Here is an 18,350-nt window from a genome sequence, read left to right as displayed (position 1 = left end):
AAATTATGTAAAATTTAATTTAATTTATACTTTCATCTTTTTTCCCTTCACATATTTGGTTTGGTACAACCACTTCTATAATCTGTATGACTTAAATTATGATAAATCCTTGTTCATGTTGAATTTCATACCCAGATTTTCTTTAAGATGATGTCATATCATTGTTAGATTTATTTTATACTAATTTATAGTACTTTCATTTGTGGCCAATTTGATTTAGAGAGAAAATCAGAAGATTGAGATATGGCGGTGCATTGATGTAACCATAAATTAGATTTTGCAAAAATATGTAGTCATAAATCGACTAAGAAATTCTGCCAAATCAAATCCACGTGAAGCAGAATTTGGCCCATGATTAAAGACAATGTCTTAATTCATGAATTTGCATATCTTATAGGACATACCCAAAACAACAGAAATAAATGATAGTCGGTAGCTAATTATTCGTTTAGATATTTTAGATGCACACGTGTTGTCTAATTTCAAAATAAACATTAAATAATGCTCACAATAAGCTTTTAAATAATATTCATGGAGTAGTAAGCTTTCCTTTAAATATTAGTAGTATTTCTGGTTATTAAAAGAAACAATAGTTTTACTAATTCTTTATTTGGAACACATTGATATTGTTATTTGTAACGAAAATCATTTTAATTATGAGGCTACTCACTTTAATTCAAAGGTCACATTTAAATATAGATGTAAATCACTTTTAAACCAATTATTTTTAGGCAAATTGTTGAATAAATGACAAAGGAATAATCAAATTCTTGTTTGTCATACTTTTCAAAACTGAAATAATAAATTACTAAGTTTTAAAAAAATTGCAATTATCACATATGCCATTTTTTTTTATGAAATTCACTATGATAACACTGGCACATAATAATACCGTGTGGTTTACCTGGAACAGTATATAAAATAATTGTGAAATTCTAAACCTTGTAGATTTATCATAATATATAATTTTGAAAAATTATGGACAAATAAGACTTATACATCGTGATTTATTTAGCATTCGGTCCTTTTTTTTTATTTACAAAACTATTGCTTTCTATTGAAAGTTACGGTGAAGGATAGCTCTAATAGGTTTTGTCATTATATTTTATATCATATTCGTAATCCTATTAAATGTATTTTATTTCAATCGAAGAAAATGTGGTCCTATATAAACATTTATTGAATTACTACTATGAGATAAAACAAATTAATTTTCTTTTTCATTCTTCATTCTTTCAATTATGTATAGAACTATGAGTTCATTCCTAAATTATTACTATCAGTTATGCTATGTGGTATATTTATTCTTTAGTCCAAGTTATCATCAGTTTTTCATTTTGTCCATATATTATATAATAATAATAATAATAATAATAATAATAATAATAATAATAATAATAATAATAATAATAATAATAATAATAATAATAATAATAATAATAATAATGAAATGAAGTAATTGTTGACTGAAGAGAAGATGATACGTGAAAGGAAGTATTCAAGTATGAGTGTATGACTGAAGTTAAGGAAACTGAGATGAATAAATGAAAATGTGGTCCTTGAAAATTCTGTTTCTCCCAATTTATGAATTATGGTCTTATGGATAAATGTGGTCCTCCGAAATTATGTTTTCTGCAATTAATTTCTTGAGCACACTTGCATGTCGCACGTAATTAATCTTGATACTCCATCCGTCTAAAAAAAATTGACTCATTTTTTAAGAGGTCAACGAAAATTGATCTCATTTTAAATTAGAAAGTTTATCTCTTATATCTTATTAACTTTTTTTTTATTATTATTTAACTTGTACTTTATTCATTTTTTTCTTATTCTTTTTAGTTTACCAATTTCTCATTAAAATATGTGGCATCCATCTATAGCTCTATTTTTCGTGAACATAGGGGTATTAAAATTGCACTGTACATTTATAATTTTTGCAATTTAAAAAATTAATTTATACTAACTCTTAAAATTTTTGTATGGTCAAAATCTAAACTAATGTGATAGAAAACTACCCGTTCGGTCCCAGTTAAGATGACCCATTTCTTTTTCGCACGTGTTTTGGAAAAAGGATTATAAATAAAATAGAGAGAAATTAAAGTAAGAGAGAATAATGTAAAAGAGACTCTCATCTATAATATTCTCTTTATTACTTTACTTTCTCTAATCTTTAACTATTTATTATTATTTTTCCAATATACGTACCAAAAAGAAAGAGCCACTAGGTACTGTTATTTTAATCAACATTAATCAACTCAAAAGTGACATCATTTTAGAGCATCCGCAGCGGTAGGAATTTTGGCGCCCGTCCATCCGTGCCAGCGGCAAGGACGAGCTCGTCCGCCGCAGCGAGCTGTCCGTCCGTACCGCTGAGCAGCCCTACGTGGCACGATTTGATTGGCCAACGGCTTAGCCGTTGGCAAAATCGATTTTTCTTTTTTTTAAAAAAAATCAGAAATAATTCGAAATAATACCAAAAAATAAAAAAAAATATTTTTGGATTTCCAAAAAACAGAGCCGTTTATGGACGTTTTTTTTTGGATTTTTGTGATTTTTTTTTAATACCAAAATCATCTATAAATACACATATTCATCATCCACTTTTCACATCAAATTATCTCTCGCTGATACTTTTTCATACTAAATCATCTACATCTTACTCTCTCACCCAAACCCTCTCTAAAAAATTCAAAAATGGATTTCACCGATCTCATTGCGGAAGCGGAGCGCGAAGAACAAGAATATTATGAACAATATCGTGCCACCTATGAAGCCTATGTCGCCGCCAATACCCCGCCCCTCATCCTCAACCAACTAGAGAAAAACGTCGCTACATCCCTCATGATCGAGAGGGAGCCCACGAAAGGCTCGTTGCCGACTATTTTTCCGACCAGCCGTGGTATCCAGAAGATTACTTTCGGCGTCGTTTTCGCATGTCAAAACGATTGTTTATGCGTATTGTCAACACATTGTCCACCCGTGATGAATACTTTCAATCAGGTGCAGGCACAATCGGTCGGCAAAGTCTCTCGCCGTTGCAAAAGTGTACTTGTGCCATCCGACAACTTGCTACTTGGGCAAACGGCAGACCTCTTCGACGAGTATTTGCATGTCGGTGAGTCAACTGGAATCTTATGCCTCAAGAGTTTTTGCGACGGCGTTCGTTCTGCTTTCGGCGAGGAATTCCTTCGGGCACCCACCACCGACGATTGTCAATGGTAATGTTCTTATTAAAAATAATATGGTATTGTTGTCATATTTGTTTCAATTTTGATCAATACAGAATAATTGCAAAAAGTTGAAAATTTATAATTTTGTAGTCCACTTAAAAAATAATATTTAGGATCGACCAGAATTGATTTAAAGCAATTATCCTTTTTTAATTAAAACTGTAAATATTGGGTCAAATAAAGAGAATGTTGGTTGCTTCATTTTCTTTTTAAGAGTTTGGCTTGCTTGATTTGTTAATTGTGCTGATGAGTCTAGTAGGATGATAGGCCTACCCAACTATTATTACATAATTGATTTGGTCAATTAAATTTTAATAAAATGTTGGGCCCAAAATTATTTCATTGAATCCAACTCAAGAAACTATATTTCGGATAGGATAAAATGGATATGCGTTAAAATTTTCACGTCGACACTTTAATTAAAAGTTAATACTGATGAGTTAATTTTTTTTATAATTATTTTGGGTTTGAATTAATATAATAGTTAAAAAATTACTCCGTTTTTCAATTTAATTTATGGAGCATTATGAAAAATAAATCTAAAAATAGCTTAATTTCTAAAATTTTGTTGGCGCCAACATTTCAAAATTAAAATAAAATTCCCCACCTTTTTATAACACTCCACAAAGAAGAGAAATGAAGCACTCTTTTTTGTTGCCATGGCGGATTTTGATTTCGAACCTCCATCCTTCTCTCTAGGGCTCGATTTTGACCTATCGCAGCCCCAAATCACCCCTCCGCCCGACCCCATACCTCAACCAGCTAAGCGGCCTTCCTCCGCCCCCATTATCCGCCCAATTGAAGAAGATGACGACGACGATTTCCAATGCCCGATTAGGGTTTCCGAGCCACCGAGGGACTTCAAAAGGCTCCGTCGTGTAACCACGGCCCGGCCTCCGCCCCTGCCCGAGGAACCAAAGGTGGAGTGCAAGGATCAGTGTGTGGATGATGACATTGAGGGCTTTTCTTCCGATGAAGAATGTTCTAGAGCTATCGGAGGTTCCCCTCTTTTATTGCTGTTTTTCGTTTTGTCGGTGATACTGATGAGTTTTTAGGGTTTGAGTTTATACTGAACTACGTTTTCAGCACAAATTAGGCCACTGTTTAAATTACTCTATATATGCTTCAATATGGTGATGCTTAGATGAGTTCATAGAACTTAAATTGGTAAAATGCTGCATTAGCATGATGAATTTTATAATCTCTATGCGGTAGCTTAAACCAAAGAAGGTGATTTGATTGTGTTGTGCTGAATTTAAAGATATTGATTAATCCTTTGCAATAGCTTCTTCTCTATGAGTACATTGTTTGCATTGATTTGTTGTTTCATAATTGATGTAGAACCTATTAGGTAAAAAAATTTCTATTTGGCTAAGTTTATAACCTTTACAAAGCACACAGTTGAAAGGTTGTATTTTATTTGATTATGCCGAAATAGAATATGGCATAAAGTTGGTTATATCATGTAAAAAATTGGTCTTCATGATGTACTATATGTACTTAGTACTCTAATGCTATTTCAATGTGTGCTGATCAAGGTTGTAACCCGTAGTTGCTTTCAAAAGTTGAGTCAGACTTGCAAAAAATTGATATTTACAACATAAAAATTTGATTTATGTACTTGACATTCCTTCTTTACCTGAAGACTTCCATGTTTGTGCAACTGGTAACATTGGAAATGCTATCGATTCTTTTGGACGATTAGTTAAATACTGAAATCTATCTTGAGATTTTCAATGGCATGCCCCAAAATCATAAATAACAAACAGTTTAAGATTTTGCAAGGTAAGAAACTATTTTGCTTGTATATATTTTATATTGTAGAAGGTCATCAGTACTCTTTAGCGGGTAGAACTTGATTCACCAGGTGTTCATTTTCTGTGCTTGACACCATCTTGACTCAGTTTTGAAGTATAGACTATAGAGTCAAAAACTATCAGTGTTCTGAATCTGATGAAACATGACACACGTCTCAGCCTTATATGCCTGCCTGCCAGTCCTCCGTAAATTGTGAATCGTAGAATCCTGGGTAGTTTGTGGAGAATTGCTGTGCAAATAGTTATAAAGCATAGGAGTGGCAGCCAATATTATCTGAATATATCAGCTTTCCTGGACCTGTTGACCACTAAGATACAATGTTTGTCTTATGTCAAAATTGCTTGAAAACACAGTTAATGATACATTTGGCAAAAATCATAACAAAAATTATCTTCATCAGTCATCACTGATTTGTACCATGAACCTTCAAAAACCATTCTCTCTCTCAGAAAAGTAGATGCTTGTGCTCGTACCACCTGTTTCTGAGTTTCTTGAATATTTTTATTTGATCTGCCGTCCCATGTATATGTGGATATTGATTTTTCTTAAAATAGCAGGTACTCTTCCCAATTATTCTGTATGTAGCAGTTCAAAACTATCACTGCACAGGAAGAAAGTTGTCACTTCTGAACCTGGAAACCAATGGATTTCTACTAAAGGCAAAGAGTTCCCAAGTTCTTCTACTTCCATCAACGTTCAATCAAGAGGCAGCAATATGATATTCCCTAAACTGACTGCAAGTCCTCTAAGAAGGTTCCAGTTGATTGATTCTGATTCTGATGATCCTTCCACAACTGAAGACATGCTCAGAGAGCCCCCAATTGTGGTTTTGTCTCCGGAGGAGAAACAAACAGATTATTGTAAAGGAGCTAAAACATCAGTTGGCAAGCACCAAACCGAAGACTTATGGAAAGATTTATTGCCAGAGAAGAGCTCCTCTATTCCGACGCCTGCTTTTGATGAATTCTGCAAAGAATATTTCTCTTGTTTGAATGATAAGAGTGTGCCAAAAATTAACTGTCAGCAAGCTGGCAGTGGGGTGAACAGAGATAAGAAGACTAATCTCCCTCCGGCTCATTGCTACTTTTTCCACAATGATTCGAGAATTCAGAAATTAGTTCGAGAACGGTTACCCCATTTCTTCCCCTTGGAAGTAGGCAACAACCAGGACATTAAGCAACAAAATGCATCAGTAATTGATTACATGTATGTAACTATGATTATTAACTACCATTTCACTTGTTTCTATTTTCTTCCTTGGAATGAGTTCTCATCCGATTAATCCATTTGTCTTCAGGGGGCAGTTTAGCGGTGAACAAAATTCTAGGCAAACCAGCCACAAGCAAACTGTTGAGAAAACTCCCAAAAGAAGCAGGAAGAACACCAAGAAATCTCAGGTTGATGTCATTTCAGAACATTCCGGGGGTTGGGTTACCCCCAAAGCATCTGCTAGAAAAAATGCTGGGAGCAGAAATGAGCAATCTGTTAGTGGAAGTGGATGCAGTGGTACATGGCGCGTTGGCCAAAATGGGAGAAAAGTAAGTGAAACTTTATTTTGTCATAAGGAATTGTTCACATTTCTAACTACTTTTATCCAGTTCTTTTCAAGTTTACTAATGTAACTCATGAACTCTTAGGCCATTTAATATGTTAGTTATACATAAGCATGCCTTGGTTATTCTGAAGTCTTTCGGGATCTTCTACAATCTCCTTAGTTCGCTTATCTTTGCTCGTTGCTATGTGTTTAGGTTTATGTGGCGAAAAATGGGCAGGAATTGACTGGGCAAATTGCTTATAGACAGTATAAAAGGGTATATTCCATTCTTCTAATCAGCTTTTCAACTTGCTTATAGATGATGTGTGCAGATGCATTTGCCATTTTGCTAATCTGATTACATCCATTGTGGAACAGGATAGCGGAAAGGGATTCAAAAATACAAAGAAGAAAACAGCTGCCAAGAAGAAAACTGCCTCGAGAAAATCTGCTGCAAAAAAATGATTCACTAGTTATTCATATTCCTGTTTTCACCTTATGTAAGGCCAAGATGATTTTGTGTAGATATATAGTGCTTCGGTTTTCCATGGATTTATTTGTAATCAAATAAGTTCAAACCAATTAATCATAAAGTGATTAAATTCTTTCTTATAGTACCCAATACATTTAATGATAGTACATTTCCTAATACACAACTTAAAATGAGAACAACTATAAAATTAGTAAAATAATATTCCTTCCGTAAAATTAGTCTTCTTTTTACAGAGTTTTTATTTTTATGGGATGGAGGAAGTATGAAATATTGCCTTGATATCCCTTGGTACTTGTGTAATAGTAATATTGACCAAATCACATCATATTATAGGTTATTAACTAAATATTGTACAAACTCTAAACTATAATCTGGACCGTTAGAAAATGTCAACAAATAGCAAATAACAGCAACAAAAAAATGTCAACACAACATCAACCGTTGACATTGTGTTGACATTTTTTTTGCTATTATTTTTTTTGGTAAAGAAAGCTGAGCACAACCTAGAAAACTGAAGAAACTATCGCAAATAAGAAACACCTAATCTAACATGTAGTAGTCAAACATTCATACCCGGTAAAGGGCCATCAAGAACATGAACTCTTTTACGAGCACTATATGCATAATGGGAGAGGAAGTCTGCAGCAAAATTGCCTTCTCTACATGTTGAACTACCACCGACTCAAAATCTTGTAATAAGCCACGCAACCTGTGCACAATATTCTGGCAGTTAACAGTTACCTCAGAATGCCCCATAATCACGGCAACTCCAACAACACTATCACATTTTGTCATTTGTCGACATTTTTTTTGCTACTGTTATTTTGTCATCTGTTAACATTTTTTATCAGTCCAGAACATAGTTTGAAGTTTGTAAAATATTTAAAAATTGCATTTGATTACCTCCCTGTCCTCTCGTTTCGTTTCTCATTTTCTCCTTTTCATCTCATTCTTTCCCTATCCTCCCATTTCGTTTCTCATTTTCTCCTTTTCATCTCATTCTTTCTTAATATAAATCATAATTCAACAAGTGAAATTATTTAATTTAGTATGATACGGCATCATTTCGCTACGTAAAATATGATGTATTAGTTGACGTTCGATAATGTCATATAAATATCTTATTAAAAATAAAATATATCTTATTAAAAATAAAAAATATATAAGTATCTTGGTTAATTGTAAAATTAAAATAAATCGATTGTTTGGTTCCAAAGTCAGATCCAATCAAAATGTCTGATAAAGTTTTAAACTTTGATATCCAAAACCAAAATATAACTATTCTTTTAATAAAGTATGAAAACATTTATTGACACGATTTTACACGTGTCATTTGATCATTGTACTGCATAATGTAAACGTGGGGTAATCGAGGTCAAAATGAATTCAATTAATTTCTCAAAAAGCTCATCCAGGGTTTAAATAAAATTAATAAATTCTGAAGTATAGTTCAGCTTCGTTATTATTTCTCAATAATCAATAATTTCGACTTAGAAAATCCTCACCACGGCTTCAAGGTAGTGTTTTCTCACCATTTTAATCTTCATTTTTCTTTAATCTTAGCGTAATTATTTATTCTCTTTACACGCTTATCTTGGAGCTCGGCATTGAATTCATGTTGAATCGTTTCATATAATTTGGTGCAACTGCTGATGGTCTTGATTTTGTTGTTTGTTTAAATTTTATTTTAAAAAAATGAATTTGTTTGTTGCGCGCTTTTTTGGAGAATTTTTAAATTAATTTTTTCTGCGACTGTACAAATTATTTTTTCTCAGAAGAAGAAACTGCAAATTCGGTTCATATTCTGTGCTTATATCTATAAATTAAGTAATAAGAGATTAATCTCACCAAATTAATTTTCGTTTCTTATACTTTGTGGCTGCATTCAGTGCAGAAGAGTGAAAAATGATGGCAATTTATAGCTAATCTGGTGAGATTCTCAGGGATATGTTGTCAGATCCAATTTAAATTTGTTGTTTTTCCAGCAATGTTTACACTGAATGTTAGTTGAAAATATGCGTGACTTGATTTTTTATAGAAATTAAGTAGAGAAAAGAATCTTTATGCAAACAAGGTTAGGTTAGGCATATACAAATTTTGTATCTTGCTATAGAAAAATTGAGATAGGTATTTTTCAACATCAGGCAAACTGTCCTAATTATTATTTTATATATTTATAATTTTGATCAAATGCATGTAGGTGATGTTGTTGCTGTAGGGTACAACTGTTAATTTTTTTTGCCTTATGCTATGCTTGCCTTTAGAGCTAATTGTGAGTTATTTTGCATATCATTGCTGTGTGTATTGAGTTCATTACTTCTGTCGAATACTGTAGTATTTATAGTTGCACTTTCATGGAGCTTCCTTCCTGTGGAAATTGGAAATTGTGCTTTGCTATAGTCCAAACATAAGTTGTTCCTATCTTACTGTTATTTTTAATTAATTAAGAACTACGTAAGAGGTGCAATTACTATGAAAATCTACCATGGGGGCGTTTTTATCTTGTTTACATGCCTGTATGTCAGAAAAGTGGAATATTCTGGAGGACTATGTGAAACTATTTGAATATTTTGGAAATTTAGTAATCTAAATGTGTCATGAAAAAAAGTATGTGACAGACAACCTTTTCCAGCAAATAGAGAAGACGAAAAAGGAAAAACATAGAGGTCAATGTTACTGCACTTCCTAAGGATGGATTTTGTTCTGTATATTTGCTAAAGTGGGTATGGACCTGCCTCCTATTATTGTACTGTTTCTAATGTTTGATATTGATTTATATTACTATCATCAAATTGAATAATTTGTCAAATTTATTTAGCTCTTGACTTTTTGTGTACTCTCCGTGTCTCGCTACAAGTGACTTGTATACCTTATTGGGCTGCCCTAACAAAAAAGTTAGTCAACTTATGTTTACCTTTACCCTACCACTTTACATACAAAACACAACTTTCTAATCTACGTGCCCAATTCGTATAAGCCACTAATAGCGGAACAAAGATAGAATTATATTTTCTCTCACATGCTGAGCTGCTTGAGTAATTGGAAGGGGCATGTTTCTTGATTATTAACTTGAAGTTCACATTTGTGCTGAACAAAGTGTAGCTGGTTTGCTACTTTCTATTCATAATATGGAGAAAATATGGCGATTTTCGTTGCATAAATGTTCATAAAACCCAGTCATAGCTGTCAATTTTTTAGTGTATAAAATTCGATGTCCTCTCACTTACACAAAAAATTAACCTTATATCAAAACTTCCACCTTCCTTCCTACATAGTCTTTTCCCATCTTGTAGAATCTATCCTTAGGTCATCCCATGTGTCTTCTGCAGTTGAGTACATCTTTCTCCGCTATTATAATTAATAAATCTTATGAGTTTCTTAGGTGATCCCCAAATGAATATAATTCGTGATTGTTTGTGTTACCATCTACATTGGCTTTAGTTTATCCTGATCTTTTTTTTTTGAAGTGATTTTTATATTTGTTCCCTTTTTGGACATTCCCAGTTTAGTTTATTTTCTCTTAACATCTTTTTGAATGTTAAAGCTTATCATATTTCTATATAAGTGATTTGATATTATATTATTTTTGGCCTTCTGATATATTTGGTTGTTCTATAACATTATTAATATCGATCTAGAATGCATACTAGAAAATAAGGCCTGCTTTATCATCTAACATAAAGAAAATAAAAAAATGCTACACACCTATTCTTATCAAATTGTGATTTTAACATTTCTCTTGTGAATGTTACTCTCTCCTTAAACTAGATAAGGTAGTAAAAGTGCATCTGGAAGTCAAGAATAATATATTTTCATGTTGATCTAAAGCTACCTAGGTGCATAAATTTCTGATGTCCTATGGGATATAGCTCTACTAGTTTTTGAAATTCGGCTGGGAGATGAATATATTGATGTAGAAATTAACAATTCCATGATTGTGAAGTACTCAAGTACAAATATACAATACACTTATCATCCTGTTATGGTTCCTCTAAGGGTCTAAGTGTGCCACAACACAGAAAAAAGTAAAAACTGGAAGAAGCTCTATATAGTTTATTTGTTAATCTATTTAGTTGTCTTCCAATCTTGCCAATGGCATATGAATTAAAGATTTGGCTTTTTTTTTTTTTATTACAGGGCAGAGGACTAAATAACTAGGAAGTGAGAATACACTTCACGGTAAGGTCATAATATGAATCTAACTGATGAAGGGGAGAGCTCTGGCATGTTCGTCCAGCCAGCAAAGCGGAGACGTGGCCGCCCACGTAAATATCCAAGCTTAAAGCAAGCTGAAGCGGCGCATACGCCCGGTTCTGAAGGTGGCATAGCCCACCTTTCTCAGAGAGCCGACAGAACAAAGGAAACAGAGAGTATGGTGGGCCAGTCAGTAACTGGTGTCGTTGAAGCAACATTCGACTCTGGCTATCTGCTTACTGTTAGAATTGGCAACTCCAGTACCAAATTGAAAGGTGTTGTTTTCAAGCCAGGACATTGTGCTCCAATTACAGCACAAAACGATGTTGCCCCACATGTTCAAATGATAAGAAGAAGCGACGTCCATTTCAGTTTTGAAAACCAGAGTCAGACTCCTGTGGTGCCTTCGAAACGCAAATATGCACCAGTAAGAGCACCTGCTGCTCCTCCAGCTATCAGTGTGGCTCCCGTTGCACCTCAACCCATTAGTTATCCAAATGGATCACAAGATTGCAACAATGGAGATGCTGACGTGCACATGGTTGAACCTTTGTCCATGTTACCACCGGGTCGATCCATACCAGTTGGCCAGGTTATTGTTCCCGTGCAACCTTATCCCAGCTGCCAAGTTGCCCCAGGTGGCCAGCAGCACGATAATGGCTCGTTCAATAAAGGCACCCTATCAGATATTGATGCTAAGAGCTCTTCCCAGACTTCAGATACTAAACTTGAGGAATCATTGAAATCTTCACCAGAAAACTCAGCTATCGTTTCAGAACTAGACACTGGTGTTGGTAATGAGCCCTTTCCGACTGAGATGCCACGTACAGAGCCTTTGTGCAATTATGGAGCTGGAAGGATGACCGAGCTTTTGAAGGTACCAATGCAGAAAATATTACCTATGCATCGTCATCTCAGATAATGAGTTTTCATGCCCATCTACTTTGTATACTAGGTTTTGCAGGAAAACTCAAAAGAGACTCGGGTGCAAGTTGGTGAACAGCCAGCTTCAGCTACACAAGTTGAGTTCGAAGATACTGTCCCGTGATGCAATAATGCTAAATTTACGCCTCGTCCTGTGATCTGTCTGACTTTGTATGCCATATTTGAGTTCAACAAAGAAGCACAAATGGTAGTGTTTAAAAATTATGAACTAGTAATTTTCTCTTCCTCTGGATTAAGGAGGATTTTATTTTCTCCTTCATTGCTCTAGATACAAATAGATGTGGACTCCATGAGGGTGCAGTTGAATTTATCAAGTTTTGATTTTAATATATGTTGAGGCACACACTCTAAATCTTATAAATCATATAAATAATTATAATTGGTGTGGGTGTATCATACATCTATTCAGGTTTTGTAAGATTATAAGCTCTGAAGCCTCTGCTCCACATCAACTGAGGTTTGCAAGATAATGAAATTCATGAACTGCACAAAAATGTAGTTTTGCTATTGCACGAACAAAAAAGAATGTATAAATAATTTAATCAATTTCTGTTACACAATAATTCATCAAGCCGAATGTTTTGAAGCTCATTATGGAAGGAACAGGCAACACCTCTAGAACAAAAACAGAATCACACAAATAATTAGACAAAATTTTCAAATTACAAAGTAAAAATGCCTCTAATCTCTCAAAAAACCAAAGTGTACATATATATTGAAGAAAAAAAAGAAAGTGAATTTTGTATGAACTTGAAGAAGACCGAACTATATGTCAAAATTTCATGAAAAAGGAACGATTTCAAGCGAACTTGGTACTGAAGAAGCCATTGGGCCCTGGAACTGCAATTGGCCGCAGTACGGGAAACAGAGGCTGTGAAACCGGAATTGGACTTGGGACAATAAAAGGCTGGGGTACATTTGCCATAATCGGGGGAGTCATGCATAGCTGCAGCGCCTGAGCCGGAGCATTTCCTATGAAGACAACACAACCTCTTTGGTTAAGCGCCCCATATACTAAACACAAACAGATGTATAGCTACTTCTATCTCCAAGTAAAAATACCATAACTAACGAGCACTCGTATCATTTTTGTTTTAACCACATTCAACAGGTCATTGTTGGAAATTTTTATTATCCTAAATCTGTGATAAATAATTGAGCTAAAATATGAGATGACAACTAATTATCATTTTCCAGCATAATGCATTTTCTTCACGAGCCCATGGGATGATCCACAAGGTCAAAGTATTAATACTAAAACACAACACCTGCAGGCTCTATTAGTGCAAAACAAGAAACTTAACCAGCAGAATGATAGTATTTCATAGATTAAGCAACCCGTGAAAGAAAACATTTGAATTCAATCTTTTCATTTTCAATCACTTTTGGCTTCTAATATCGTGCTAATAACTTCTCTCATACAGCCGCATGCATACCATGATTCTTAGGAGGATGCACTTGATGCAGGGTCGGTACAGGCTGCATAGCTGCTGGAGAGAACCCAGATGCACTCTGTACAACATCCTGTTTGATTTTATAGCAGCGAAGTATCAGTAAAATTCACATTGGCTACCGTATAATCAAAACTACCCCCAAGAAAGTGAAAGAAACTAAGAATGAAAAGTAGAAATAACACATCATCTTACACTAGAAACAGGATGCATACAAGCAAGAGGCCCTCTTCCAAGCATAACCTGAGAATATTAATTGATTGACAAGATTAAATGACTCTTGCAAAGTAAGTTCTTTACTAATACGATGGTATATCACAGTATGACTGTTAAGTACCCCCTGGCATACATTTTGCACGTTTGGATGGCCATAAGCATAGCTTGTTTGTAAATTCTGATATTGTCCCGTAAATCTAACAGGTTGTGTTCTGTTCACCACTTGTCCAATAACCTGTACATACAATAATGCTAAGTACAAGAGAAACTATAGCTTCAGTTGACAGAAAACACAAATGCCCTTAAATTCTAAATGAGCTTCCCAACCATCCTTTAGCAATGCACTGACAGAAGTTACCTTTGGGAGGTATCAGGTATGTAATTGAAAATAGCAGCAATTGACATTTTATACTATTGAAGGATCTGAATTCGTATGATATAGGGCAGAAACAAATGGAACTGTCACTCACAGGTTGAACATATGGTGCATCATTGCTGCCATGCCCATAGGTAACATTATTATGTGGTACAAACTTAACAGGCACAGAGGAATGATCAAACGAATTTCCATCAACTTCTTCACGTGCACTTGCCATTGGTGTCAATGTGTAGCTTCTTGTCATGTAAAAATCAGTAGCTCCATTAGGTAATGCAGGAGGAGTCACTGTTCTATGTTGCATCATCGATGGACAGAACATTTTAGCTCCAGGATTGAGCTTTGATTCCTGAGAAGGAAAATAAATATAAAAATTGTAACAACAGGGCTGTGAAAAATATGATATTTAAAAATACATCCACATCCACAATATGGAAACAGTTTCCCAGCACACCTATCCCCTAGGCAAGTATCGACATAATCAACCCAGATTAGAGTAATTATTCTTAATAGGAACGAAACTCCAAATTTTGAATGCACAGTCATCCAGAGTACCTTAGCATCTCTTTTGACACTTGAACCTTTTGGAGGGACCAACAGGAAGGGATTCGATGCTGCACTGAGGCATGATTCTGATTTTACATTGATAGTGGGAGTTGAAGCAACAGAGTGCTTTGGTTGGAACACAGCTGACGCAGTCCCATTCGTGGTAGCCTTCTCTTGATTCTGACCCTCAAGTGCACGAGGACGGCCGCTAGACACTTCTTGCACTTCAAGGCACGTGACACCCTCTTGAACACGGATAGCAGCTGATTGAGCTTCACAACTGGTGACTTCATAGAAAATAAAACAGATTTAAAATCTCCTTAGTTACAACTTAGGGAAACAGAATCTTACAAATATAAAGGCTATATGTGTATGAGCAGGATGATGAATTGTAGTAGCACCGTAGCAGGCATGAATTGGTTTTGCTAATTATTAGGGAAGATGTCTTCTGCATCAGACAATTAGCGATATCGTATTAAAGCAGTCACTACCTAGCATCATGTTTTTTTGCTTACTATCAACCATTAACCACCAAATATACTGGTGTCTCAACAGTTAACTAATTATGTTGAGTTTTCATAAAACATACTTTGATATGAATTTTATCAGTGCTTTGATGTGGTACTATGACTAATTTCCAAATAGGGAAAGGAATGTAATAGACATGATCTTGGTATGAATCAGGGTATTATGATGTTTAAGACTAAATTTGTGTGGAAGCAATAACTTATGTCATTTTAGCACTTTAGAGGATGCTGCATAAGTTGGAAGACCTATAATAATTTATAAGCTTCACTGTCAAGAGTCTAATAATTTAAAACTAAGGGGAAATGATTGAACAAACATATTCTCAAAAAATTAAAAAAGGAGAATGAAAAGATTGCATTGAAACAAACATAAAGAAGAACAGGTTATGCATCTAAAAATATATATTTAAGTCCTCTTTGTTATTGGATCTGTCTGTAGAGGAGCTATCTATCAATCTAATTCAAGAGGGAGCAAGAAGAAAACTCACTGCTCAGACTTGGCTCTTGAGCTTCACCATTCTGCCAAACCAAAAGTAAGATTCTTTAAAAAATTATTTGAAGGGAAACCTATCTGCTAATAATATACATTAACATACTATTCTGAGTGTTCGCTTCTCTTGAAACTTGAGGGGATTTCGGAAATCTCTGTGTGTTTCTTGTGAGCCATTCTCAACATGCCTGCCAACAGTAACCCACAAGATGATTGAAAATGGCACGAAGAAAGATTTTGGCCAAACAAAATCGACCTAAAAAGATAAAATAACAAAATGGAAAAGGAAATAAAAAAAATATATAGAAACTACATAATTGAAGAGAAAGTAAGGAAAATAGTACTGGGAAATACAAGAAAAATGAAAGTTCAAGAAAAATATCTAAGGCTGCTCTTATTTAGTTAAACATGTCAATATCTACTTAATACTACTAAAGTTGGAACTAGGAGCATCAAGACTCTATAACATTTAGCGATATCATAAAAAACAGCAGAAACAGAAAATGCAAAGAAAATGTAGACCAACAGAGCACAATAAAGCTGGAGTGTTTACCTTCCATCATCAAAAACAGTGTCGGCGTTTGAGTCCTCATGGTTCGCTTTTGACTGATATGTTTTTACCACTTCTGCATCCATTTCCGAGCGTTCAGTATAGCCTACAGCAGCCTCGATGTCCTCTCCCCCAATATGTCCTTTCATTCCATCAGAAGGAAGTACAACTCCCTGGAAATCAGAGAAAATTTGTTAGTATCCGAAGCACTTCCCATAGTGTAAATACAAAAACTCCAGAATGCAGAAACGCACAAGCAACCTGCCTTTGCAACAACTTGGACAAGATCTTCAAACTGAACTACAAGCGTTTCCACGACTGTTCCATTAACTACATTGCCCTCTAGTCTACCCTTCTTGATCATCCTTGCTTTCTTCAACACAATTGCTAAAACAACCACAGCTCAATCAATTAAACAAAGGAGAGACATTTAACACACAAATAGAACACATTTTCATAAAAACTAAGCAATTCCACTTAAACCACAGGCGAGTCGAAATCCAAAAATTGATTTATTTCCCCCCAAATATGACAAGCATACAATAAATAAAACAGGAAACCGAGCTAGTGAGATCGAATCAAAGTTCATACACCAAAATTATCAATCAATAAGCAGTAAAACAGGTACCATTCCTCGCCCCTAAATAGAAATTTTCGAAAATTCGTGAAAATTCAACATTGTGAAAAAGCAAACCATAGTCATTGTCGAGAGAGGCGGTGTGGAAGATTCCAGAATAAACAGAACCGTCTCTGGCGTGGACGTCAACGGACATCCCAATGATGCACATCGTGGTAAACAGCAAGGCATCCCCGAGCGCCGCCGCCGCCGCCGCGGCGTCATTTCTGATTTTTCCTTCCTCCCTTAAATTCCTCTTCCTGCAGGCCATTCTACACGATTGGATTAATTGATTAATTGATTGTGGATTGATTGTGATGAGAGAGTGAGTTTGAATGATGGCAGTGAGGAGATCTGAGAGAGTTGCAGCTGCTGTAGCTTTCTTTGATTTGGAATTTGCTCTGTAATAGAGACTGCTGCCAATTTCTGCTTTAAGCTTATATAGTTATTTTTATTATTTTTTATTATTTTTTTTCCTGTTTATAGCTTTTATACCTATTTTACAATATTTTCTATTTTCCAATTTTTGGTAAAATAGGTTAATTTCGAACCAGCGATTTTGCCTAAAATTGGATAGTTGATTGATAGTTCAGAAACGTTGGCCATATATTCAGGCCAAATCATTGTAGTACTATGTTGTTTGTGACAATTCGAATTTTTGTCTGATCTGAATTGTCTGATGAAATTTGATTTGATCTGATAAATTCAAAATTGCGGTATAAAAATCCTAAAATCCAATAATAAACATCAGAAAAATTTAAAAGTCTAACATCAAAACTCAAAAATCTAATACTACCAAATACCATTAGAATTGTTCAACACAAATATTTTACGCTACGATTATTTGTTAGGTTTATAATTAATATATTTTTATTATTTTGCGTTAAAGGCAGAACGTTCCCTTAAATGCAGAATGTATAACAAAATAAATACTACTACTATCTAAACTATTATTAGAGAATACATATGCCATTTTAAATCTGAATTTCCTTTAATAAACTAAAAATGACCTAAAAATGATCTTATGTGTTCTCTTATAATGAGTTGTTTTTTATCTGTGTTTAAAATTAGTAATGAGTTGTTTTTTAGCTGTGTTTAAAATTAGTTTTGTATTATACAAATATATATTAAATTATTTTAAATTTTAAAATATTCTATCCCATTCAAACATCCAAAAGTTTAAATTTTTTTATACGATCTAATGCGAACATTCGCCGATTTGATCATCAAAAAACCAAAACTGAATTATAACTCTTGATTTAGTTCGAATCAATCTTTTGGATTTTAAATATTTGCACACACTTAAAAAAGCTTTAGTGAATTTGGATTATAATTTTTTCCCCTGGCCTGTGTTTTCTAGTGTT

General features: G+C 34.3%; 3 protein-coding genes across 5 annotated transcripts; 2 read left to right on the top strand and 1 right to left on the bottom strand.

Annotated features, from left to right (window-relative positions):
* Positions 1–3,889: 3,889 nt before the first annotated feature.
* Positions 3,890–7,204, top strand: LOC125195391. The gene is made up of 5 exons (XM_048093543.1): positions 3,890–4,229; positions 5,606–6,254; positions 6,346–6,586; positions 6,797–6,859; positions 6,961–7,204. The coding sequence occupies exons 1-5, from the start codon at positions 3,890–3,892 to the stop codon at positions 7,045–7,047; spliced, it is 1,380 nt and encodes a 459-aa protein (XP_047949500.1). The 3' UTR covers positions 7,048–7,204.
* Positions 7,205–8,499: 1,295 nt separating this feature from the next.
* LOC125192821 lies at positions 8,500–12,543 on the top strand. Of its 2 annotated transcripts, XM_048090482.1 has the most exons (4): positions 8,774–9,005; positions 9,708–9,798; positions 11,213–12,146; positions 12,225–12,543. In XM_048090482.1, the coding sequence occupies exons 3-4, from the start codon at positions 11,268–11,270 to the stop codon at positions 12,315–12,317; spliced, it is 972 nt and encodes a 323-aa protein (XP_047946439.1). In that variant the 5' UTR covers positions 8,774–9,005; positions 9,708–9,798; positions 11,213–11,267; the 3' UTR covers positions 12,318–12,543. The 2 variants fall into 2 exon arrangements, with proteins under 2 accessions (XP_047946438.1, XP_047946439.1); XM_048090481.1 differs by lacking the exons at positions 8,774–9,005; positions 9,708–9,798 and adding an exon at positions 8,500–8,592.
* A 178-nt stretch (positions 12,544–12,721) lies between these two features.
* Positions 12,722–17,381, bottom strand: LOC125191817. 2 transcript variants are annotated; one of them, XM_048089235.1, is made up of 11 exons: positions 17,065–17,381; positions 16,636–16,757; positions 16,374–16,543; positions 15,927–16,008; positions 15,819–15,849; positions 14,813–15,090; positions 14,352–14,606; positions 14,003–14,116; positions 13,861–13,908; positions 13,651–13,738; positions 12,722–13,186 (listed from the first exon to the last, which is right to left on the bottom strand). In XM_048089235.1, exons 1-11 carry the CDS (start codon positions 17,255–17,257, stop codon positions 13,014–13,016), a joined length of 1,554 nt encoding a protein of 517 aa, XP_047945192.1. In that variant the 5' UTR covers positions 17,258–17,381; the 3' UTR covers positions 12,722–13,013. The 2 variants fall into 2 exon arrangements, with proteins under 2 accessions (XP_047945192.1, XP_047945193.1); XM_048089236.1 differs by having other exon boundaries at positions 14,015–14,116.
* Positions 17,382–18,350: the final 969 nt, after the last annotated feature.

Source organism: Salvia hispanica, chromosome 6, assembly GCF_023119035.1.
Source record: "Salvia hispanica cultivar TCC Black 2014 chromosome 6, UniMelb_Shisp_WGS_1.0, whole genome shotgun sequence".
NCBI lineage: Eukaryota > Viridiplantae > Streptophyta > Magnoliopsida > Lamiales > Lamiaceae > Salvia > Salvia hispanica.
The sequence above is the reverse complement of the archived record's forward strand: the minus strand, read 5'-3'. Positions and strand labels throughout refer to the sequence as shown.